Source organism: Sphaeramia orbicularis, chromosome 16 (genome assembly GCF_902148855.1).
Source record: "Sphaeramia orbicularis chromosome 16, fSphaOr1.1, whole genome shotgun sequence".
NCBI lineage: Eukaryota > Metazoa > Chordata > Actinopteri > Kurtiformes > Apogonidae > Sphaeramia > Sphaeramia orbicularis.
In genome coordinates, this window is record NC_043972.1 from 31,638,807 (window position 1) to 31,664,498 (window position 25,692).

The 25,692-nt window shown below is 37.3% G+C and overlaps 2 protein-coding genes across 4 annotated transcripts; one reads left to right on the forward strand and one right to left on the reverse strand.

Moving 5' to 3' along the window:
* The first annotated feature begins 36 nt into the window (after positions 1-36).
* On the forward strand, positions 37-5,762 carry cep72 (centrosomal protein 72). The gene is made up of 14 exons (XM_030158605.1): positions 37-485; positions 710-837; positions 1,111-1,303; positions 1,386-1,494; positions 1,663-1,841; positions 1,923-1,981; positions 2,076-2,118; positions 2,677-2,865; positions 2,974-3,155; positions 3,271-3,364; positions 3,458-3,636; positions 3,732-3,858; positions 4,606-4,717; positions 4,813-5,762. The coding sequence occupies exons 1-14, from the start codon at positions 410-412 to the stop codon at positions 4,871-4,873; spliced, it is 1,731 nt and encodes a 576-aa protein (XP_030014465.1). The 5' UTR covers positions 37-409; the 3' UTR covers positions 4,874-5,762.
* Positions 5,617-25,501, reverse strand: tppp (tubulin polymerization promoting protein). 3 transcript variants are annotated; one of them, XM_030158609.1, is made up of 5 exons: positions 18,525-18,646; positions 17,774-17,854; positions 15,446-15,784; positions 7,723-7,876; positions 5,617-7,626 (listed from the first exon to the last, which is right to left on the reverse strand). In XM_030158609.1, the coding sequence occupies exons 1-5, from the start codon at positions 18,539-18,541 to the stop codon at positions 7,417-7,419; spliced, it is 801 nt and encodes a 266-aa protein (XP_030014469.1). In that variant the 5' UTR covers positions 18,542-18,646; the 3' UTR covers positions 5,617-7,416. The 3 variants fall into 3 exon arrangements, with proteins under 3 accessions (XP_030014469.1, XP_030014470.1, XP_030014471.1); XM_030158610.1 differs by lacking the exon at positions 18,525-18,646 and adding an exon at positions 25,294-25,501 and having other exon boundaries at positions 5,735-7,626; XM_030158611.1 differs by lacking the exon at positions 18,525-18,646 and adding an exon at positions 18,660-18,812 and having other exon boundaries at positions 5,735-7,626.
* Between the last annotated feature and the right edge of the window lie 191 nt (positions 25,502-25,692).

A 25,692-nucleotide genomic window follows, 5' to 3' on the forward strand; every position in this document is an offset into this window, starting at 1 on the left:
TGCGCAGACTCCAGACGCTGCTTTTATGAAAAGCTGGAAATTGTATTTGATCAAAGACGACGTAATAATACAGTTGCTCCAAAATGCAGCACTTGCCAAACAGTTTGATTAACTTAAAGCTCATTTATATTTACAAAATAAGTGAGTGATAGTGAGGACACATAGTGACCAGTTACTTTTTATGATGAGGGGAAGAAGTAGAAAGATATTTTACTCGATGGGTTTATTGATGTGAATCAGTGATAGCAAAACCAAACAGTGGAAATGTAATTTATATAAATAACTTACAGTTTAGCTCTATTAATATGTATCAATATTTAGCTGGTGTAAAGTTGTCAGTGATGCACTGAGCGAAGAAAAGGGTCTGGATTTTCCGACAGCACGTAAAAGCAGCAAAAGTTCGAAAAGTATGGCGGCGGAGTGTTTGACAACTATAACAGAGCAGTGGATACGGGACAGGCTAAGATTAAAACACCCATGTCTCGGTAGTATTATCTTTTGCCATTCATATTCCTGTATAGAAAACAAAAACCTACTTCCTTATGTGCTCGTGTGAAGTACAGTTGTAGCGACCGACAGCTAATTCAGTTAGCCTGCGTTGCTAACAACAGCTAGCATAGCCACTACTAATGCCTGTCAGCTGCTTCATACCAAGGCAAATGAATAAAGTAGCATAAGGCTTGTTTATACCTTTTTTTTTTTTTTACAGGTGATGTGCGCTCACTGAGCCTGCCCGGGACGTATGAGGAGAAAATCAGGCATCTGGGAAATGCACTGAATAACTTTGTCCGTCTGAAATCTCTGGATCTCTCCTGCAATGCTCTCGTAACCGTTGAGGTAGTTTAAAACAGCGTATAGATAGTTTTTGTAGCTGTACACGTATATGTTTGTACTTCATAATGTTTAGCATTCATCTGGCAGCTAATACGTTCAATTTTCCCATTTTAGCCAGCCTTAAAACTCATTATAACATCAGTTTTGTGCTGGATTGACAGTTTTACTATTTTTGTGACATATTTAAGTTCAATATTTAACACAATTCTCAAAAATGTATTGAAGTGATTGTAACAGTGTTTCACTTTTGCATGAACTTTTTTCTTTTCTTTTTAGGGGGTGCAACACCTGAAAGTATTAGAGAGGCTGATTCTGTACTATAACTGCATACCTTCTCTCGACCAGCTAAAAGTGCTGTTGGAGTTGCCTGCTTTGAGAGAGCTCGACCTCAGGTTGAACCCCCTGACTAAAAGTTACCCAGACTATCGCCCATATTTTGTGCATGCCATGCCCAACCTACGCAAACTAGGTAATATATAACCATGTTACATAGTTTGCCCTCATCTCAAGTCAGTGTTCAGCCTGGCTAAGTGTCTTCTTTTGCTCGTTAGATGGCTGTTCTATCAGAGAGACTGAGCGTAAAGCTGCTGTTATGCAGTTCTCCTCTGATGTTCTGCCTCAACAGAAGAGCTTCAGTGTGAATCCACCTGCTGAACAAAGGTACATTTATTTCTCTGATCTTAAACTAAAATTATTTGACACTTCAGTTTAGATTATCCTTGATCGTGCTGTACCATTGAAAACACAACTGACTTATTTTTGGGCTTGTGGAGGGACGAAAAACCTATTTTAGTTGCATCTTTCTTCAATCTTGCTTGTGGTTCCTAGGACCAGGAATCAGAGGTTGGCTGTAGTTGACCGTTTAACCAAGAGGCTCTCGCTCCTGACTGACACTAATGACATTGTGTTAAATTTTGTTGAAACAAATCATGGAGACCCAAATGAACCTCAGTCCTTCACAGATGTTCTCAAAGAAACACAGCCAAAGTTAACTCATCTGCAGCAAGGTGAGATGGCAAAATATTATCAGTCATTCTACCATTAAAACCACATTAGTAAATTAATCTGCAATGTTTTTTTTGTCTCAGAGCCCCAAGAGAAAGAGTCACAAGATTTTACAGAGCAGAGATGTTCCACACCAAAACAGGTGATTTTATGCCACTGTAGGTAAAACAAACAAAAAAAAAACAACTGATAGGACATTTAGATTATTACAGAAAATTTGCTTTTGTTCTCTTTAGGAGGCTGCAAAATCCATTCTAAGGAATCCCCCAACAAAATATGGTAAGTGTCTTTTTGAACTTCCTTGTAGAGAAAGTCTATTATTGATAGAAAAAGTGAATTTTAGTGTTTGTAAGGAGAATGAAGACCATAAACATTGACATAAACTGTGATTTTCAGTAAACATTTTCTAAGACAATCATCTGGTCATTAACAATATTAACTATCTATTCATTATTCTTTGCACATAATCCTTATAACAATAATAATATGCACAAGTAATAAGTGAATGCACATTGTTTTCTGCATATAGACCTTGCAATAAATCTATCAAGCCACATACTACACCAGCCTTGCCACAGCCCTGCATATCATTACAGAAAAATCAGTGAATCATTAAATGTACTGGGTGACATTTGGACAAAAGATATTTTGGTGACATTTAAATTACAGTCAGTAAATGAGCTGTACCCAGTTAAGTGATTTTCATTTTCAGTTGTCAAAATGTGTATTTCCACCAGCAGGGGGAGACAGAAGTCAGTTGATCTTCATTTTGAATCATTAACTCAATTTGTGTAATAGTGCATTAATATCTGTCTTTTATCATTTATTATTGAGCAGATAACACCGAGTCCAAAGTGCCTCAAGTGAAAGTACCATCTCATAAAAAAAGCTCTGCTGCCTTAAGGCCAAAGGTGTCTTTTGGACCTTATGTAGAGAAACGTAGACCTCAGCCTGGAAAACAAAAGCAAAAGGACATCTCCAAACACACCAGACATGTAGCCAAAGGTCATTTTACCCCCAATCCTGGTAAGGGCTCAGTGTTGTTAAAAGACTGTAATTCATACATTTCCAAAAATACCACAAATCACCAAACCAAGTCCCATGGAGTGATGTTGAATGTCTGTTTGTTTACAGATCAAAGTCACCATCATAGCTCTTCATTACTTAATATCCAGCCTCCTAGTCCACGTCGTCCTGGTCTGAATCTGTCTGACCCTTCCAACCCAATACTGCATCCTCCAAGACTGACCTACTCAAGTTCCAACAAAACAGAAGAGGGCTCCAGTCTACCACAGCAAGTGGAAAAGAAAAAGAGGGTTAGTTAACCCACTCTTCCTGTGAATGCCCAGATAGAATCTGAAATCATTTATATTCCTTCCTGTGTTTGAGGTTGTTTTTCCCTGGTATCAACTTAATCCATTCATCCCTCAGGGTAGTTACAGGAAACCTCTGGAGATGCTTCTGAACCTTGTGGACAAACATTGGACTGGAGAAAAATCGCTGCATCATAACAACAACTTCCTGTGTGAGTTGGAGTTTAGTTTTGGGGAATGTGGTATCTGATTACAGGAGACTGAGATAATGAATGTCTTCTCATTCTGTCTATTTCTGGCTCTAGCTCAGGCCGTCCAGATTCTCTCTCTGATGGAAAATGATATTTCCAGTCGTGAGGCCGAGGTCAAGACCTTAAGACGAGAAGTTGACGCACTGAGCTTCCAAGCAGCTGCACGAGAAGAGCAGCACAAAACAGAAGTCCGCAGACTCTCCTCTGAGCTGGAGGAAGCTCACAGTTCCATTGTGAGTGGATTCTGCAGTAGCAAACACTGAGCTGCATGACACTGTCATATTGTTAACAAGTGCACCACCTATATTATCTGCTTTACCCAAAACAGGGAAAACTAAATGAGCAGCTGAGGATTGTCCTGGAGGAGAATGTTTCTCTACAGAAACAGCTCATCAAGTTAGAGAGACAGTATCTCAAGTCTATGATGAAGAGTTCACCTATTACTCAGATTAAAGGTGAGTAAAGAAGCCATTGGAGGGGAGCTTATGAAAACATAGCTATTTGACCAAAAAGTACAATCAAAAAGCCTGAAATCCAATAATCTGAATTTGAGGCTGTAAAACATCCTCTTTAATCCTATTTTGTCAAATTTTAAAAGTCAGTTTGATTGTCAAGTTGATGTCAGTTTTGATAAAGTTGCAATAATTCCTCTCACTTTCAATATATTTTGGTGAATAATATGTTTTGCTCATATGGTAAAAAACCGAAGTTAAAGTAATATGGATCCAGTGAGCACTAATACAAACTCTGCAGCTTAGCCAGAATATTGGAGCACATCCAGCTCCTCTATGTGGTGTGTGTGGGCTAATGTGGCGATTCCTCATCAAGAAATAAAAAATAGCTCTTTCTAGAAGTAAGAGTTTGAAATGGCTTCTTTCAAGGTTACTTTCATCTAATATGGGTAAATGTAATTTCTATGAGATCTGGCTCAAGAACAGAGCATTTAGTATTTCATTTAGTGTTTGGCTGAGGCCTACTGAAAATAATAGACTTGAAACTTAAGAACTTTAGCTAAGAATGTTGGGTATAAATGCCTCAGAGTCAGTGGGAAGTCTGAAAAGCAATAAGTTGTAAAAAGGCAACCATTAAACACTTAAGACTCCAAATTTCCTTTAGATATTTCTTACTTTCCACTGCTATGAACATAAACCTAGAATTGTTAAACATGCAGAAACATTTTATAATACAATATGCATTTCTAGAGGCTCAGACAGAAGTGGAAGAGCTGAAGAGAGAGATTGAGGGGCTGCGGGAGAAAGTGCATGAAGTTGAGAAAGTCAAAGAATTGTCAAACATGCTACAAGAAAGCCACAGGTAAGATGATGCCACCACTGGAGCATTTGGCACCATATTAGACCCATTTTCTTTGTCTATTTATGTTATTTGATTTGTGCTTTTGTGTGCTGCAGGTCCCTGGTGGCTACCAACGAGTGTTTACTTGCTGAACTGAAGGGAAGTGGAGAAGTGTAAAGAAAAATTACAAGGAGAACACGAGGCCAAACATAATGCTGAGCATCGTATTCACAGTGCAGTAGCTACATTTTTTAAACAACTTTATTTATATCTCTTTATTGTTCATTTATTTTTTGTATTTATTAATTTAGTAGCCTGTTGGATAAGTGTTTGTTTCAGAAATACATATAGGCTGTGTTTGCTCGCTGTAAACCATAATGTGGAAAGGCAATTTGTTCAAGCACATTTGTGTATAACTGTGTGACAGAGCTGTTATGTTAACAAATGATTTTTAGGGGAAAACATGCTAGTGCAAAGATCATAATGTATTTCCTGGATCAGCGGCAAGATCGTGTCTCTCCTGGCTGTTCCCTGTTTTTTCTTTTTTCTTTTTAGGTCAGTTGTGTGTCCATCTGCTTTGTACGCAGCAGTGGAATGAATGCATCTAGATTCCAGCTGCACTGTGACTTTATTTATACCTCTGCCTAAGGGCTGTAAAGCTACACACGCACACACATTTTCTTGCACAAACACTAATGCAGGAACAGTGCAAACCAGGTTAGGATGCGGACGCTACATCAAGTGCATGTGGTTTTTATGTGAATGTTACAGGTCAGTGCGTGGTGCTGCTGGTGGGGAATTTCACAGTATTCCTCAGCAAATCTAGAGAATGTAAAACATCATATACGACATAAAGTTTTGACTGATACCCCCAAAAACCTACGTTGCAGTAGTTCAGGGATGTTTTGTTTTTGTTTTTTTTATTTTCAATAATGCACTACAAATTATGAACACACATTAAGAGCTCTAAAGAACAAGAACAAAAACACACTGCATGCACCAGGGCACAAAAGTACATTAAGAGTTATTTAAAAAAAAAAAAAAAAGACAGTATTGTTTCTCCACATTAAAGGTGCACAGTATTTGGCATTAAGCACAGAAAACAGATCATACTCAAGCTACTGCAGCAGACAAAAGCTAACATACTGATGATAGCTGCTTGTTTCGCACTTGATGCATGAGTCTTCATCAGCTGAGGCTACAGGTCGTGTGACAAACACTGCCACTACATTGGAAAAATATTCCTCTACAAAAGTATCCTCTGTTTAAACTTCCTCTCCATTTTTTGTAAAACAGAAAAACCCTGCTTTTGTTTTTTTAGTTGTTTGTGCCTGACTGTACCACACATTAAAGGTAGTCAAAAACAGACATATATTGTTGCATTGGAGGTTAGCTGACTTTGTACATGTACACGTTGATACATATTGATTTCAAGCAATACAAGATTTTATCAAGATCTCACAAATTCATGACTGTTTTGTAGCATTAAAATATTTAAGTCTGTATCCAGTAGTCCACCCTCACAGCAGGCACAGCAGTTTAAATATGATATGACAAACTCTTACTGTCATCTATATGCTTCTGAATCAAATGCAATATACAGAACATGCACAAAGTACAGCAATACAGAAAAAAACAAGGGAAGCCAGTGTCATAAACTTTTTTTTTTTTTTTTAACATACACAGTCTTACCACAAATAGAACTACTGTAGGAAATAAAATAAGTAAAATGTTAAAATACAATCTTGTACAACTGAGCTCATCTACTGTGGTTAGAGCTTCCTTCAGCTGAGTTTACTGATGTATTATTCTTGCAAAATGCATGTTAATAATATGGTTTGTGTGCAGGTAGAAACAATAGGGCTTGAATAACAACAGAGAAAAGAGAGGAACACCTTGTAATAAGTGATACAAGCAGGCATGGTTCAGATATTTCCATGGTAGGACTTCTCTTTTGTATGATATACATATGCACAAGAATAAAAAGATATGATAGAGGTCGGACATGTTTAGTCTGATAATTATGAAAAAAGGAACATGTTATGTTCAATACTTGGCTTGAGCTGAAGGCAAATTATTTTAATGACAGTGTGAGCTTGAAAAATAATAAAACCATGAACAGCAGATTTAATAAAGACTCAACAACAGTTGGGGATGGCAGACAAACAAATACAAGAAGATAAAATAATCAATCTTGGTTTTCAATAAATATTTATATCTGTCAAAAGTTGATGCCAATTATTTAAACTCCCCAAAATAACTTAATAATGCATCTCTTGAGCTAAATATGGGAATAGAGAATTTTCCATTAAAAAGTGCAATGTTATTAATTCATCAAACTGTCGTCCCACTTTTGTTTTCCTTGGCGTGTTCTTGTTCATTGTGCTCAATAAATATTATACGGTCCTATTATAATAACAGAGCATCAATATTCATAGCATAGCAGTTTCTTTCATTTGTTCTTCAGTGTTTGGCAGTAACTTGCTATCAGACAGGAATGTACCAGCTGGTGATGACTTTGTAAAAATAGATGTAAACAATTTTCCAGTTCTCACACTTTCACAAAGAGAGGAACTCAAAAACATTTCTCTCTCACACACACACAAAATAGATGGGCGGGAAAATATATGAAATCCTATTCTTTTGTGCTTTGTTTTGAGTACTCTTAATAGAAAATTATCCTAGTTGATGAACAAATTTTTATTTCCTTTTCTTCATCCTCACATGGGTTTGGCCATAGTAGGTTTATTGATTTTCTTTTCATATGACCCTTGATGTTTGTATCCCGAGACGTATCCAGATGTGTCGACTATGTCTACTCGTCCCGCCTTACCCTTCCCACGACCAGTGTCGTCGAAGCGCTCCTTGTGCGACCCTGTAAACTTGGTGGTATCTGTGAGACGACTCACTGTTGGGGAAGCCACAGCTCGCTGTAATGAAGTTTGAAATAAAAGTTTAAAGTGATAGTTTATTGAGCTTGATATAGATTACAATAAAGTTGTCAATAGTCTGGTTTTGAGACTTACCGTAACTCCTGCAATAATAGGCGCCTTGCCCTCAATCAGCTTGAAGACCTCGGCCTCTGCTTCCTCCCCAGTCTTCTCTTTATATTTCTTCCTAGCCAGCTCTCCAAGTGCAGTCTTGAACTCATCAAATGTGATGGTGCGACAGGATTTCTTCCTAGAATTTCAGTGGAAAAGGAATCTTAAGTAGGAGATAACACTCATTTTATAGTAGGCAAAATCCTAAAATACATATATGTGCTCAGCTGTTCCTCTAGGGACAGAATGAAACACTGTATTTAGGTCTTTTCGACAGCCTCTCTAGAGACTGAAGGCTTGAAAATGAGAGCAGACAGTAATGTACACAGATCCCTTCAACATGGCAGATGTAAGACACAGCATGGAGATGGTATCCCACTGAGATAAACAATGAGAAAACTTTGACTGTTTGGATGTCGTCTCCCTGTGCGTCTCAGACTGTACTGTCGTCTGAGCAGCTCCTCTGAGTTGCTCGTGCAGCTGTGGGCTGTATATGTGACTGTCGGTTCATATCATGTATCATGTTGTGTTCAGCTGTGTGACAGTGCTTCTCAGCTACAGTACTCAAGTCACAGAGCACTGATGCTTTTAATTTCACTGTAACAGAAACATTTAGACTCACTGGAAGCATGGAGGTACCTGAGAGGGTTCTTAGTACCACTGTATTTTCATTTACTGTTGTATCCACTGACAAAACTATACCTCGACACATCGTCATCAATCATTTCCTAAGTCAAAGTGCTCCAGTTGTTTAACTGGCCACTTGCCTGTTTCACTTCCATGTTAAAAGTGCATAGTAACACAAACACAAACAGCCTTTGCTGTGGTGATAAATCACCTAAACAACAGCTTATAAAGCCTGCAGTCTCCCCAAGCAACCTGCTGTCATAGCAACCAGCTACAGTAAACAGGGATGTTTGGGTTTATTATTAATTTGACTCATCCAGTTTTGTTTGGGCGATCCATCAGTGTTGAACATTTGAGCGCTCCATTCCTCTGCGCCTGTTCCATGCTGTCTATTGTCAGAGGGGAAACTGGACTTCCAGCTGCCATCTCTGTCTCAGACAACCATGTGTCTTCTGCAGATGTCCCAGTACTGAGCTACTGAATTCCCTAAAGTATCCTTAGCTAAGCTGTGTATACAAACAGCAACTCAGCATCTGAAGAGGCTTTGATAGGGTTAAGAGTGAAAGGGTTAGGGGGCTTGGAGGACTTTGTTTTAGTTTAGGTTACTGTGGTTACTGACAGAGTTCAACCATCTGCAGTTCATGGTCCCATTGGATCTGACACAGGCAAATCTGGAGAAAGTATCTATACTATGATCAGTGATGAGGAAATAACCAAAGTCACCACCACATCATGTTCGTATCTAATTAGATCACGCCATAGTTCTGCCTCGTCCATAGTTTATGCCGGGTGGTGTTCTGGCTCGGAGCGGGCAGACAGTACAGCAGAGTTTCAGTGTGGTGCAGCAGACCTCCATTCTACAATAAATAAGGATTCATTCGACCATACTGTCATTAGCCAGTGCTCATTAAGCTGTTTAATTTTTCGTGTGCAAGCAAAGAGCAAAGCTTTAACACTGATTCAAAGCAAAGTGGAGATCTGCATCTCTGGCATGGCAACCGTTTCCTGGTTCAGTCATGCCTGGAGTCAGAAACTACATGAAAATGTGCCCCTCCCCCATTCTACATCTCTTTTTAGCTTGTGTCTGATGTCTATAGACGCCATATGCTTTAGTCTGATGATTTTACTCTACTATTCTCCTTAACGCACTGCAACCGTACATGCACAATGAACTATCTACCTGATCAGAACCTGAAGGGTCTGTGCCACAAAACCTGCCAATTTACATGTCAAACATATGACCAGTCTGACACAGATCTGATAGCATTAACATGTAAAAACAGGCTTTTCCCATTACGAAGGTAGCACTGTGTGCACATTTCTAAATACTGCTCACCAACACAGCAGAGTGTAAACAAGCTTGAAAACCAGTCAGCTTTATGTTGTTGTTGCTGAATTCCCTGTCAAGTCCTGCCAAAAAAAATGTTCCCAGCAGTAAATACTGACGCCCATTGCCATGCCAACTGTGAAAGTGTTGATGTGAGTGACTCAGCGGACAGAAAACAAGGATACCTTTGTTTTGAAAGTGTTAAATACTGTATAAAACCACTTGCTTTAAAAAAAAAAAAAAAAAAAAAAAAAAAAAAAAAGAATGATTTGCAAAAGCTATCTATCATTGTATGACCTTTAATATTTCAGGGCAGAAAATCGACCATGAAATGCAATAATAGTGCCATTGTGTTTTAAAGAAAAAGCATGTTTAGTCAGTCTGCATTATTATTCTTACAACCAAATCACTGTTGAAATACATTTAATCTTGTAGAGTAATGACTGCTGTTTTCTGGGTCAGATGATGATGTGAAAAATATGAATATACTCCTTAAAGAGCACAAACTTATTTACTATGCATTATAATACTCCAATCTAAATACACACTGAAATAACTGTGGAATCTCCTGTTTACAGTGTGGGTCTGCAGAGAAAATGACTGATGGGACTATGTTAAACACCAGCAGAAGATGGAAAATCCACTAAATCAGTGTGAGACCTTCTCTGTAGCCTTTCCACTTGATGATGAATGGCCTACAGCTACTATTTTCTATTCTGGTGCTTTGTAGCAGAATAATTTTTATTCATATAATTCCAGACTGGAATAAAAAATTCTTAGCTGCTTTGTGTGTGAATTAGTTTTTAAAATGACCATACAAATCCACATGGTAAATGCTCTGGCCTCTTCTTGGACCAGTTTATACCAACTAAGAAACAGCATTATGTTCTGTATATAACATCTGCACACATCTGTCAGTGTGTTTTCTGCTCAAATAGTTTAGAATAGCGGTTCTCAACAGGAGGGGCGTGGCCCACAAGGGGGTCTCAGAGAGCTGCCAGGAGGGTCTTGAGATGGCTGCGAATGTTTCTAAGAAAAATACGCTAATTACAAAATAAAAAAACAACTAAGTTAATAAATAATCAATCTGTCAGGCTTCTTTTGTATAAAATAACTTCTTAACCCAATAATAACGTAAATAAATTGATAAAAATCCAGTGTTGGGCATTAGCATGGCTGTACACACCATTGAGGTCCCCATTGTCTGGACTTTTTCCAGATATGTATGTAAATAAGCGTAGTGAACTGCTTAGAATGATGTAATTCTGGTGCAGCAAAGACTAACACCAAGATCACGCTCATTTCCCCACGGTGCTCATACGTATGTACAACTACATTAAACCATAAAGACCCAAACATCCACCGGCGACCATCAGTATCTACTGATCTAAACTGTTCAATACCTGTAGATCCACTAATCCTATCAATACATGTAAATAACTGGTGTAAAAATGCAGTTTATCATATTTTCATAGTCATCAGATATGACCCATTTGGACGTGAAGAGGCTCCATAGTGAATGTGGAAACAGTGTCATCTTCTACAACAGGGGTGTCAAACTCATTTTCTTCCAGGGGCCACATTCAACCCAATTTAACCTGAAGTGGGCCGGACCAGTAAAATAATAACATGATAGCCAATAAATAATGGCAACTCCAAATGGTTTTAGTGCAAAAAATAACATTCAATTATGCCAATATTTACATTTACAAACTATCCAAACAAAAAGGATGTGAATAACCTGAAAAAAATGGAATTTGTTAAGAAATATAAGTACAGTTTTATCAATATTACGCCTCGACTTATCATTTGTACATGTGTATTACAGGTCAGATCTACAAAGGCACAAAACTTTTAGTAAAAGGCAGAATATTGTTAAAATTGCACTTAATTTTCTTTAGACATTTCATGTTGTTCATATTTGTTCAAGTTATTCACATTTTAAAGGATAGTTTGTTAATGTAAACATTTTCATAATTTAATGTTTTTTGTACTAAATCAAAGAGAAAAAATTGGTGTTGTCATTATAGGCTATTATGATATTATTTTTGAGATTGATGCCCGAACTTGCACTTTGCAAATTCATCCCGCGGGCCGGATTGGAACCTTTGGCGGGCCGGTTTTGGCCCCCGTGCCGCATGTTTGACACCTGTGTTCTACAGCATTGATTCACCAGTAAAACCCATGGAGTTTGATCAATGACAGTGAATGGAGACACTTATGTTCACTTAATGATATATTTTGCTGAAAAAGTCAGTTTTCTTCAGTTTCTGATGTAATAATGCTCAACTTCAATCTGATCTTTATGAACATCCACATGGCCAATGAATTACATATAGGAAAATACCTGATTTTTACTGAAACAAGGCAAACACAGAGGATAATATTACAATAAATAGTGATAAATCACTTCAGAAAGGTTCAGTTTAGAGGGAAAAATCATATGGGAACTGCCACAAAAGTAGCACTGAGTCTTTATGGGTTAATGTTACTTACAGAATTGTTATAGAATAGAATAGAATAGAATAGAATAGAATAGAATAGAATAGAATAGAATAGAATAGATCTGTATTGTCACAGGAACAATGAAAATCAGTTTAGCAGCTCGGTTCTATTTAGCAGCAAAAACACTTTATGTATGAAAACATCACACAAATACTGTGCAAAAAACTAAAGGATAAAACGTTAAATATACATGTATACTAAAGTACCACTAAAACTGCTGAAATGTACAAAAGCTAACTCTATACTACAAATGACAAATATATACAATAGTTAAGGATATATGTATACAGCCAAAATTTGATAAATACAAAGTAAAATTAGGAAAACAAGATGCATGTGTTGTGACTATTGCACTGAGTTAGGGTGAGTATTGCACTGTCTGCTGTTACGCTGCTGTTCTGCGATTACACAAGCTGACAGGCAGGATATAAATTTAGTTTCACTCAATTTCCTCACCAGCTTCCCCATGTTAACTTACACTGTTGTTGCCATGAATTTTCATATAGATGTTATGCTATTTGCTTTCAAAAAGCACTTAAAGAAATGTTGAAAGGAAGCACTTTAGTCATCACTGTACCAAAACAGACAGGAAGGAAAAGTCTTTATCAAATATAGGGAGGCCTTGGCAGCAGAATACTGAGAATCGCTGGTCTAGAATACTCATTAATAGAACAGCTTTATAAAGACAAACGTTTTCTGTGTCAGCATTATTAGACTCTACTTCACTTAAATCTAGGAGCACAGGATGAATCAACATGGCCTGAGGATGAAGCGGGTGAGCCATGCTGGCCTTCTGCTCTAAGGCTGTTGTTTCTGATGAGCAGCTTCAGTCAAGCTCATTTAATATACTGACAAAAGATCTGATCCCTGGAAACATGGAATTAAGTATCTACAAAAACCTCACCCTGTGAATTGTCTTTATTATATTTACACTGCTTTCAGTTTGTCAGCAAATAAAGCTACACAAATAGACATTAATTCCAACAATCCAGTATTAAATGAATTGTCATGTGTGATCCATGTATCAGTATAAAGTAAAACTTGTTTCAATTGACCTGCTGCTAAAGATGATCATTTAACCACATCCATAATAAACAGCAAATCCAATAATAGACAAAAAGCCATTCTGATATTCACCTCTACATTGTAATCCTTGGCCTGTTTTCATCTCCACTTCTGCGGAAACCACACAGCTACAACACGCTTTTGGGCATGCAGATCTGTGACTAATCCTGCAGTCAGTTCTGCTACTAGAACAGTAACGTAACACGACGTAGTAAAACCACACAGTCTTGTAGTGACAAGCCTGTGGTGAGACCCACAAGTTATATATTAACATGGAAATAACTCATTCCTCAGCCTGCAGATTTAACCCATAGAGACCCAAACATCCACTATCTACAAAAATGATCTACTAATGTAACATGTTTAACATCTTCTGAACAAATAATCCTATCAATACATGTAAATAATTGGTGTAAAATAGAGTTTGTCATCTTTTCATGGTCATCAGATATGACCCATTTGGACGTTCGGAGGCTCCGTAGTGAACGCGAAAGCACCGTCATCTTCTACAACATTGATTCACCAGTAAAAACCATGGAGTTTGTGGATGGAGACACTTGGTTTATGTTTAGTTAATAATACAGGGTAACACAAAAAAACGGGAACTTTTTAACAATCCAATAAAACCAAGAGTGATGGAAGAAAAATATTTTATTCACAGTAATTGAAACCTTAAACCATGCCATTTAAGAAACAATGATGGAATTTTCATTTCTTAAAAATTACTTCCTGTAGATGGTGTCCTCCTGTACGAATGCATTCTTGAAATCTGCTGTTGAGATTCCTCATTGACCGCTGCAACATCTCAGCTGGGATACTGTGAATTTCATCCTGAATTCTCTGTTTGAACTCATCCAGAGTTCTTGGTCGAGTCGTGTACACTTTACTCTTGAGATAGCCCCACAAGAAAAAATCACAAACGGACAAATCTGGTGATCTAGGGGGCCAGGGAACGTTACCGAATCTTGAGATCACACGGTTACCGAACAAATCTCGCACAGCCGCCAATGGTCACTAAAATGGGGGTGTGTTTACTTGCTCAAGGTCACTGTCTCGCAGTGCTGCCACTTGCTCATGTCTGCCAAAACGCACTTCAAAAATTCCCGTTTTTTTGGGTCACCCTGTAATTTTTAAAAAATGAAAATTCCATCATTGTTTCTTAAATGGCATGTTTTAAGGTTTCAGTTACTATGAATAAAATATTTTTCTTCCATCACTCTTGGTTTAATTGGATTGTTAAAAAGTTCCCGTTTTTTTGTGTCACCCTGTATATTTTGTTGGAAAAATCACTTTTTCTCCAGTTTTCTCTGTTTCTGATATAATAACCCTCAACTTTAATCTGAACTTTTATGAACGTCTACATGATCCGTTAATTAAATATAGAAAAATACCTGATTCTCACTGAAAAAATGCAAAATACAGAATATAATAAAAAGTGAAAAATCACTTAACCCATAAAGACCCAGTGCTACTTTTGTGGCAGTTCCCATGTGATTTTTCTTCTACATTTAACCTTTCTGAAGTAATTTATCACCATTTATTGTAATATTATCCCCTGTGTTTGCCTTGTTCCAGTAAAATTTTGGTATTTTCCTATATTAATTCATTGATCATGCAGATGTTCATAAAAGATCAGATTAAAGTTGAGGGTTATTACATCCGAAACAGAGGAAAATGAAGAAAACAGTGACTTTTTCAGCAAAATATATCATTTACTGAACATAAACCAAGCGTGTCCATCCACTGTCATTGATCCAACTCCATGGGTTTGACTATTGAATCAATGACGTAGAAGATGACGGTGTTTCTATGTTCATTAGAGCCTCTGAACATCCAAATGGGTCAAATCTGATGACCATGAAAAGATGACAAACTGCATTTTACACCAATTATTTACATGGATTGATAGGATTAGTGGATCAACAGGTATTGAACAGTATAGATCAGGAGATACTTCTGGTCACCGGTGGATGTTTAGGTCTTTATGGGTAATGAAAGGTTAAATGGTGACTAAAATTGATTTGGGAACTACCACAATAGTGGCATTGGGTCTTTATGGGTCAATTTAGAACCACATAAAAATGGACTTCTTATACCATAAGGTTAAGGTTTAACCTTAGATACCAACCACAGCATTTTTGTTTAGTCTTTTATCAGTGGAAATGACGTTTGGTGGTTTCTTACTTGACTTTGCTGAAGACAATGTCCACATCGGTGAGGGTGATGCTCTTGCCGTCAATCACACCACAATCCTTGCAGAGTTTGGACCAGTTCTTGCCGTGCATGTCCTTGCCAGTAGCACGAGTGTCACCATGGATGGCAAAGCGACGAAATGACTCTTCCAAAGCGGTCAATTCCACCGGTGTGGACGACCCCCCCATTCCTCCATCACTGGTTCCATTAGAGTCAGTTGAAAGCCTTTTGGACGACCGATCCCTAGACTGTTCACTGTGTGGCCGTAAAGGCGCTGAGCTGATGTTTGGATGCTTGGCCGTCTGGACCTTGAAGTCGTCTATGTTGTCTCTGCAGGATAAAAAAATACAACCTCATCTGATCACGCATGTTTTCAGATGGAATAATATGATGGACATGCTGTTCTCAGACAGCTTTATTGATGTGTTTGACAAAGACGCCAGAAACCAAGATATGTTACTTAAAGGGGTCATATTTTGCTAAACCCACTGCTATTAGTCTTTGGTACATTTATTTGTGTATTTGGACCCTAATAGTTCAAAAAGTTTTAATTTGAACCCTCCAGGTGCTGCAAAGCTATCTTTATATTCATTCTGGCAAAAATCCAGTGGATTTCTACAACCCATTTCAATTCCTACTTAATTTGTTCTGTTTTTTAACTAGTTACATCACAACATTTGCACATATAAGGTCAAGATTTGGACAAAAATTACTCAGAGTACCCCATAATTGTACCCAACAGCAGCAGTGGTAAAAACTGAAAATATGTCCAAACTTCCAGGCGATTACCTAAAATGTTCAGTTGTTGGTTGTATTAACAAACACAAGTGCTTCAATGGGACAGAGCAGCACGGTCAACAACCTGGAGAGGGTGGGATGTGAAGTGTCTCATTTGCATTTAAAGGGCCAGTGCTCAAAATGACCTTTCTGCTGTCATTACTCAGAAAAAGAGTTGAAGTTGGACCGATGGAGCTGAATTAATGAAGAATTCAGTTGTCTACAGTTTATGTAGACCACAGGGAAATGTTTTAAAAGGCATAATTCCATTTAAAAAAGTTAAATTTCACTACTTTAACCCTCCGGTATCCCGTCCAGCAAGGCCCTTACTAAGCACCAAGTGTGCCTTTTTCAAACACTTGTGGAATAATGTCAAAACAAATTTTCATACAGTTTGTTTTTAATTCTTTTACACTTTTTTCTATTTCATCAACTTGAGCCGTAAATAAAAATACCAAATACTCAATAATTGTCACATTTTTTAACCCTTTAAATGCCGTGTTTGTAATGTAAACAAACCATTTTTTTGGATGTAAAAAAACACAAAAAATTATTATTTTTTCAATATACTACATAAAAAGTGGATCACATATTATTTGATTTTTACAGCCTGGCATATGTCAATGATTAACTCCAACATTGGTTAATTTGCATGATTATTTTTGGCGCTAGGTCAAATGTACAAAAATACTAGCATCTGTCACCAAGTGTGAAAAAAAGGCACACCTATAAATCAAACTATTAAATATTATATATTGATTTATTTTTCTGCTCTAATTTGATTTTATTTTTGTAAATCAAGGTCAGCCCTAATGATACATTTCAAATGTAAGAAATAGTGCGTTTTCGGCACACTTGGGAGACAGATGCTAGTCTTGTAATTTTCATTTGTTTACAATGTGCAAATTTTAGTTGGTGGCCAGAATTTTAAAAATCATGCAAAAGTGAACAACTTTTGAATTCTAACCTTACTTAAATTGTGAAAAATAATATGGAGTTTTTTAAAATGAAGTGCAAAGTGTGCCTAAAAGGCACACCCGGACACCGGAGGGTTAAGAAAGTCACTAAGATAATAAGTATTAATTGACTGCAAATAACTGCTCCCCAGATTTTTGGCCAATGACCTTAAGTGCAAGAACAAAACAAACTCTAGACCAATGGGAGGACTGAAGAATCTGTAAGGGTTTAAGCAAAATGCATCTGTCCTGCAAGACTTCAAACAGATACATTCCTGTGCAGTAAGTGGAGTGTGTGTCATGCCCTTAGGTCATGACACAGCTTGCTAAATTGTCTTGTGCTGCCCCTTTCTGTAACACACTTGCATACTACAGACTAGATTTGAGTTTTCCAATGTGTGTTTCTGTGCACAAGCTGCCTGTGAATGAGCAGATGTCTTAGGTGTTCTGGCAGAGAAGTCAAGGATATAAATAGATCTCTGTGGAATTTAAAGGCACACAAATCAAAAACCAAGTGAACAGATGGATACATAAAAAAACACACAATGTGAAACGAACGCTGCTAAAGATGTTGTCTTAAACTTACTTGTGATCTGCCATGCTTGTGCAGGAATTTCTTTCCCTTTGTGCAGTGCTTGGATTAGCTGACTTTTGTTTTCTTTTTGTGCTGTGGAAAAGATGAAAAAAAAAGTGAAACCCGTGAGAGGATGTGTCTGAACATATGTGAACACCAGAGGGAAAGAAATAAAAAAAAGGGAAATAACAACAATCATACAAATTATACAAAGTGAAATACTCTAATGGTTATCTTCAGTCTTTAATCGGGTTCCAACATGAACACCCTTATCAATGACACACTGTTTTATCACGTCTGGCATACAGAAAGAGATCTTTTATGACAGGAGTCGGGTAAATCACGCTATCGTCTTCAAAAGAAACAAATCCTTTTCATCATCTAAGCATTTAATTACTCCATGATAGCTACTCAATTTAAATTTTACTTTGTTGTGACACTTCTTTTAAAGCTGGATGCCCTCACTGATCAACAACCTGTCCTCTCTTTGTAGGTTCCTTTCTGCTTTCATTCAGTCTAAGTACAGGGATTCCTCTCTTAACACATCATCATCCTGATTTGCATCTGCAAGTACCAAGCTGAGGCATTTATCTTTTCAGCAGAGCCTCACACTTAAATCACATCTTAAGGACTGACCTCCTCATTATTAAAAAAAAAAAGAAAATCAAATACTGTCATGCGAAATAACAAAACTATTAGCCCATGTAATATTTACATTCACACAGCGCAACTTTCATCTTTTAAGTGATGATTCTCTGCTCACCTTTCAGCTGTTCCCATACTCAGCTCAGCATCCTTAAAGAATATGTGTTACCATGGAAATGTACACCCCAATAACGTCTCTAAAATAGTACGCCTCACGATTTGTTAAAAAAAAAGATACAAACTAGAAACAAACCCAAGAGAGAGATGGGCAGAGATGCTGATCCTGATGGCTAAATGCTCCAGCTAGCAGAGTCCCTTCCACGTTGCCAATAAAGTGCTTTCACTCGCCCCCAGCGGCAGCACGTAACTCCCCCGGGTTTTGTTTCCACTCTCCAGTTGCCAACAATCACAAATATGACATTGCTGAGCACAGTCAGCACTTAAATGGGTACAAAAGTTCCACCACTGACATTGTATAAAGCCATTATAAACAGTATGCCAATTCTTTGTGGAAAAAGGAGATTATTAATGTGTATGAATAATGGCATTCAGAGCAATGGACACTGGGAACCCATTGTCCAGTGCAAGTGCCTTCTCTGTCTGACCCCTGCCCATTTTTTCACACATATACACATGGTGACATCGTAGACTACCACTATTGATGGCAGGGGGTTTGTAGTCATATGTCATCGCAGATTCAGGCCAAGACAATCGGGATGGAGTTATTGTGGCTGATGACGCCTCGGTCTTCCAGTTCGCATTTGCACCTATCTATCAATGATAATGGTTGAATGTATAAAGAATAGACATGTAGTATCTCTATGAATAGGACTGTTCAATATGGTATGATCATATAAGCGGTTGCCCATAAAATTGGAATAAAACATTTTGACCTCTTGTCATGAAATTATTGCAACAATGTGATTTATTCTTGATAAAAGTGTAACTGAGACTCACTACATAATAATTTCACCAGGTCAAAAGTGATTACTGATGTGTATAATATATGAATAATAATAATACAATAAATAAATAAGAATAAAAAGAGTAATGTGTCTGAAAATAAAATTATTCCAATTTTATGTGCTTCAGTGTGCATCATGTGACAGAAAAACATTGTTTTGTGTCATTTTGAAGTATGCCCTAACTATCTAAGCATCTATCTATCTACAGTCGCAGAAAAAATTATTAGACCACCCTTGTTTTCTTCAGTTTCTTGTTCATTTTAATGCCTGGTACAACTAAAGGTACATTTGTTTGGACAAATATAATGATAACAACAAAAATAGCCCATAAACGTTTAATTTAAGAGCTGATATCTAGTCATTTTCCTTGTTTTTTTGATAATAACCAAAATCACTTAAGTTCTTACATCAATATCTATGGCATTGTGCTCCCAAAAACAGTGCTTTCAGGCATTCCATGTTTTCTTTTCTGTCTGTTTTAGTCACATGATACACACAGCAGTTAGTACTTGATTGCATAACCATTGTTTTTCATGATTTTTGATGGTCTAATAATTTCCGTGACTCTATCTATCTATCTATCTATCTATCTATCTATCTATCTATCCATCTATCTATCTATCTATCTATCTATCTATCTATCTATCTATCTATCTATCTATCTATCTATCTATCTATCTATCTATCTATCTATCTATCTATCTATCTATCTATCCGTCGGTCCATCCATCCATCCATCTATCTATCTATTAAGGCTGAACGATATGGACAAAATTTCATATCTCGATATTCATGCCAGATATCTCGATATCGATACGATATGATTATGGGTTCGGTGAAAAGCAAGCATTTTTCAGAAAAATACAAACATCATAATACAAAAGAATGTGGAAAGTGCAGTTTTATTTATAAGAACTCACTGCCAGTCATCAACATTAACATAAATTTGCATATGCATTCAAGGGCAATTGTAAAAATGAAATTTGTTGTGACTTCCAGAGCTGTACATGCAGGGCAAGCGTGGGGGAAATCTATATTGTTTATATCGTTGCTTTTTCAATATTAATGTCATGAATGTTCATATCAAGATATAGATACGATAACGATATATCTTTCAGCCCTATGTTGTTTTCTTGCTATATGAGATATTTTCATTGTATGTGGTTGCTGTATGACTTCTTACTATTATGAGACGTTAGTGCGTCATCTATGACGTTAATACAATCATTTCATACTCTTTAATTCATCACATATTTCAAAGCATCCTTTAAACCCTGACATGTGTCCAGCTGGTTTTGATGTTCTTCTGTCCAGCTTCATGAACTTCCATCATTATCTTCACCTCAAGGGAAGAGTCACATCCTCCCACCAGAGGAGCTACTCCCTGTGTGTTTTCCTTTGTGCGTTAATGACAGCTGCCAAATCCATGTCAAACAATGGAATCTTTTCACTCTCCTCTAAAATCTAGACAGCGGTTACAAGTAACTGAGGAAAGACAGAACCACCAACAAAGGACCAATGGATCACAGTTATTGAAGGAATATATACAATGGAAAAAATAACTCACAAACTGTGACTACAAGAAGCACAAATGGAAAGAAAATTTAATAAATGGACTGATTACAGAACTTGGAATGGTTGAAGGGCTGAATAATGTGAATGTAATGTTGTGTAGTGTACCCAAGCATGGTTTGTTTGTACGTTTTTTGTTGTTTTTGCTGATTATGTGTTTGCTAAATTTCAATAAAAACTTTAGTGGAAAAAAAAACCATCTAGACAGCAGGTACAAGTGTCATTGGCACAACATATTGTGTTCAATACGTGAGAGAGGTCATAAAATCTACAATAAGAACACATACTCAGCTGAGAGGAAATCCAAAGTTCTAAAAATAGATTTTATAATTAACACAGACTCTACAAACAGCATATTCTATGACACTACACCATTAGTCTGTACAATATGTTTAATTCCACTCATGGTTGCAATATTGTAAATTTAAACAGCTTATTTCTGTTTCTGTGGATGGTTTTAACAGTAATTAGATAATAATTAACCAACCATTGCTCTTTACCCATTTTGTTCTGTGGCTTTTTTTCTGCCCCACTTTGCCACATAAAAATGAAAAGCCATTTGGTTAAGGGCAGATCTCCAGAGACAAATCTCTGACTGGATGACAGCATGCTTACATACACTCGCCTTCTGGCAATACACTGCACAGATGAGTGCTTTAACTATAAATTGACCCATTTTGAACTGCATCTATTCATAGCAACAATACACCGTCATAGCCGGAACATTCTCTTCATTCCCAAGGGAGAACAGCCAGTAGACAACACGCAGACTGAAACACCAAACACAAAATTTGTTGTTTTTAACTGTTAGCTTGGCAGATGGTGTTTAACACCCGAAATGACGACACTGTTGACAGTGTGGTCTGATGTGTATTTGTGTATGTGTGTGTGTAAAAGAGGTGAGTGTTTAGTTATGTCTTCATCATGCCATCATGGTGAGTGGGCATGCAGAGATCCCATCTGCTTTCTATCTAGATCACTATCTTTTCCAGACAGCTGCTCAGGAATGCAACCCTGTCATTCAATCATTAAATGCAGAACACTGACCATCCTTACTACATTCATCCCCCTCCCACAGACTGCTCTGGATTCACCTCCATAATATTCTTCGAGTCCTACTAATACACAATTAATACTGGCAAACATCCACAATTTTTACAGAATAGGACTAATATTCTATTTGTCAAAGAAATCCACAAGAAAAAAACTATCAAACTGCACTAAATGACAGTTGAAGTCATTACTCCACTGTATAAACAAAAAAATACACTGCCCAGATATGTAGGACTTTACTTTGGTATTACTCTCAGTGATTTATTTATAAGCAATATATAGAGTTAATTAACATACTCATTAAGGTTAAGAAGGATCATTCATTTATTCATATGGTAACATACAGCAATATCACTTGTGAACATTTATACAGTATTATATATTATTACAGAGGTGTGTTTAAATGTTACTCTCACCTCTTAGTCTTAGTTCCTGAAGAAAGATGATAAAAAAAAAAAAACACTTCGGATTTTTTGTGAATTAGCTTTTCTAACATTTTTTATTTTTAATTCCCATACATTTATTGCTCTTATCTTCACTCCAACATTTTTTATTTTCAATTCCCATACATTTATTGCTCTTATCTTCACTATTTTTGCTGCTCTTTTTTCTATTTCCTACCATCTTTTAGTGCTAATACTAGTCTTTCTCTTTTCAACTGGGGCAGAACTAATAAAGGATTATCTTACGTCATCTTAACTAATCTAATAAAATAATAAAACGTTATTTTTGTGTGCTATCAGTAGAGCTGGGTAATGTTCAAAAATGTTTGATACCAGTGCTATACCTTGGTTTCAATACAGGGTACTAAACTATATGTATATATTTTTTTCCATTTTAATAAAAAGGAAAATTACATTATAGTAGAAATCCTTAGTTTTATTTTCTGAGCACTACTCCACAGTTTCATAACATGTTATAAAACTATAAAAACCTATATATCACAGAGTACTTTAACTTAAATTAAATGTTTGTTTCAAAATCTCACGTTTAAGTGAAAACAAACCTATCTATCACCACTTAAGGTTGACAGTTAACATAATATCATTGCTACAAAGGTAAAACAGATATGTGTGTAAGCTGCATGCAGTCACACTTATTTGGTGTCAAACAACAAACAAGACATTTTTAACACTCTCTCTATCTCAGTGTCATAAAAAGTGTCAAAGCTCAATACCCAGCTGGAGTTATGAGACTTATATTAAATGCTTTAGATTCTGCTTATGAACGCTACATGAATGAAGCAGCATTGCAATATTTTCCGCTGTTTTTCACATGTGTTTTGTAGAGTTTTCACTAAACATGAATGGCTTTATGCTTAACTGCAACAGGAGAAGTCAGACAGACTAATATAACATTGATTTAAGTCAACAACACAAATACAGAACAACCTGTGCCTTAGATTTTCACATGGTCTCAACACTGTTCCAGGATCACCACCTGGCATCAATGAACCTCTTAAACCAACCAAAACAACCTCTTAAACATTTCCCTGTTTGGCCACAGCCACCCCCATCCTCACTTTTCCCCCACAGAGATGGGGGAGGGAGGGGCGTATGACATCAGTATACTGTAACCCAGGCCTGAGGTCACCACACTGTCTCCATCGTTCCTCGCCTCCCTAAACCCCTTAAACTGCTCTGTGACTCAAACATCTTGGCAAGCCTTGTGCCGTAGAAAAACAAGATGTCTGAAACTACCTACCGTGGTTATTGTTGGCAGTTCAAACAAGCCAAACAGGGGTATAAGGCAGCATAAAGAAAGCCCAGGGGTCCTTATGCAACCCCACATTTGTGAGGAATATTTCATGCCAAAGACAGCAGACGTGTCTCTGACATGCCTCAGATGGAGAAATGTGTGTGAAGCCAACAACAAATTAGCTCAAGTGGAGAACAGTTAGAGATGTTAAGCAGTCAGACATGTTAGATGAGGTCTTATTTCATTCATTAAACTAACTCATTAGACAGTCTTATAATGTCACCAAAATGTCATCTCATGTCTCATCTACAGTAATTTCTCTTCCAGCTGCTGCGAATAGTTAATACACAACTGTTCCCTCATATGACAATTGAAATATAAAAATGCTGCATTTAATTTTTTATTCAAAATACGTTAGCACTCAATGTTGCCCTGAAGAATCCTCTTTTTTTGTAAACCTGACCTGAATGAATCATCACAAACAAAATAGAGTAATTTACACTATGAGGTTAATTGTTTGTGACAGAACCCAAAGGCTCTTGGACCACAGCAATGAAACCCAGATCAGTAAAATCTGGGACAAACCCACTGACTGTGTGTTCTCCTCATGCATACCTAATTCAACCTATGGGACAACACAGCTACAAAAGCATTCTGTAACAGATGTATCACTTTTATTATGGCTGACATTTTCAGTTTAAATACCGCTAACATCACTATGGATTAAATCTGTGTCCCACTGGTGTCAAAACACAATGCAGTGCATGCATTTACAGTATTCCTAGGCCAAAAACCAATTAATGAATGACTCTACTATGATTACATCACATTAACTGTACACATTTGTATTTCTGTCAAACAGAAATGTGGGTTTGCCAGACATTCATTCACTTCCTGTTACTGTTTCTAATTACAACACAAATCCCCACTCATCGTGAGGCTAATAAACGAGGGCATAAAACATTTTTTATGTGTAATTATGTAACTATCTACACGTAACCCAGCAGCTTGGCACAAAGGCTGCAACTACAGGCCAAATCATTTGTCAATCATTCTTTCTGACCAATAATGGTGCGTATTGGAGAGCCCCCCTTCAATTCTGGTTCTCATTAAGGCTGCCTTTAAAACACACACAAGGGGGAAGGCTTATGTTTATATTGCAAGACAAATTAAACGGCTGCAGCTGTTGGAGTAGATTGTGCCAAGGCGTGTTTTTTTTCTATACGAAACATGTTACATAAACGTACAAATGTAGATTCACACTGTGCCCACGTGACCAGTTTGTTATTGTCAGCCCCTCATGCATGTATCAATGTAGAACCTGGGTCTGTAAACATGCAAACCCCTTAGATTTTAATCAAACATGCCAACACCTGTCTTTACCTCTGACACTTTTTATTATTGCATTTTCCGGATCTAAAACATCTGAAACCTGCGCGTAAAAAAAAAGACGCACCTTCCCTTATCAGCTGATTTTGTGTAGGCTGGCAGTGGCATCGATTTCATTTTCATATCTCTTAATGTCAACATGCAAGTTAATGACAAAAAAAAAGCAAGAGTGGTGTTTAAAGTAATGCAGTCAGATGCAGTTTTAATCACCTGGTGACGCGTTCCTCCGCCTCTGTGCCAATTTCACCAAAACATAATTGCGCGTCGCGGACCCTTGAAGTCTCTTTCCTCCCCGCTGCCTGAGCTCAAGTCTGCTCGATGGTTCAGTCCCGCCGAGATGCTGAAGAGAAACCAGTGCCCTGATTGGCTGTAGTCGAGTGCGACGAGCTGTTTTCCTCTTTGCCTGGGTGCTGTTGTGGGCTGAGATGGTGCTACACTGCTTATTGAAGCGCTGATAAACAAGCGGCCTGAGCTCCGAGCATCTTTTGGTGTTTTTGCAGAGGCATGTATTTTATAGAGAGAGGGTCATTTCAGCATCAGGAAAGTCATCATAGAGAATAAAGTAATAATAAAAATTATACCTATTTTAATATATGATGATTCTGATTC

Bases quoted from the DNA above. Each gene is read 5' to 3' on its own strand.
- cep72 (XM_030158605.1), top strand. From the start codon at position 410: ATGGCGGCGGAGTGTTTGACAACTATAACAGAGCAGTGGATACGGGAC. The intron at 486-709 runs GTAGTATTATCT...TTTTTTTTACAG, and splicing joins ATTAAAACACCCATGTCTCG to GTGATGTGCGCTCACTGAGC. The intron at 1,842-1,922 runs GTGAGATGGCAA...TTTTTGTCTCAG, and splicing joins GTTAACTCATCTGCAGCAAG to AGCCCCAAGAGAAAGAGTCA.
- tppp (XM_030158609.1), bottom strand. The intron at 15,785-17,773 runs GTAAGTTTAAGA...TTTATCCTGCAG, and splicing joins ACAAGCATGGCAGATCACAA to AGACAACATAGACGACTTCA. The intron at 7,627-7,722 runs GTAAGTCTCAAA...ACTTCATTACAG, and splicing joins CTATTATTGCAGGAGTTACG to CGAGCTGTGGCTTCCCCAAC.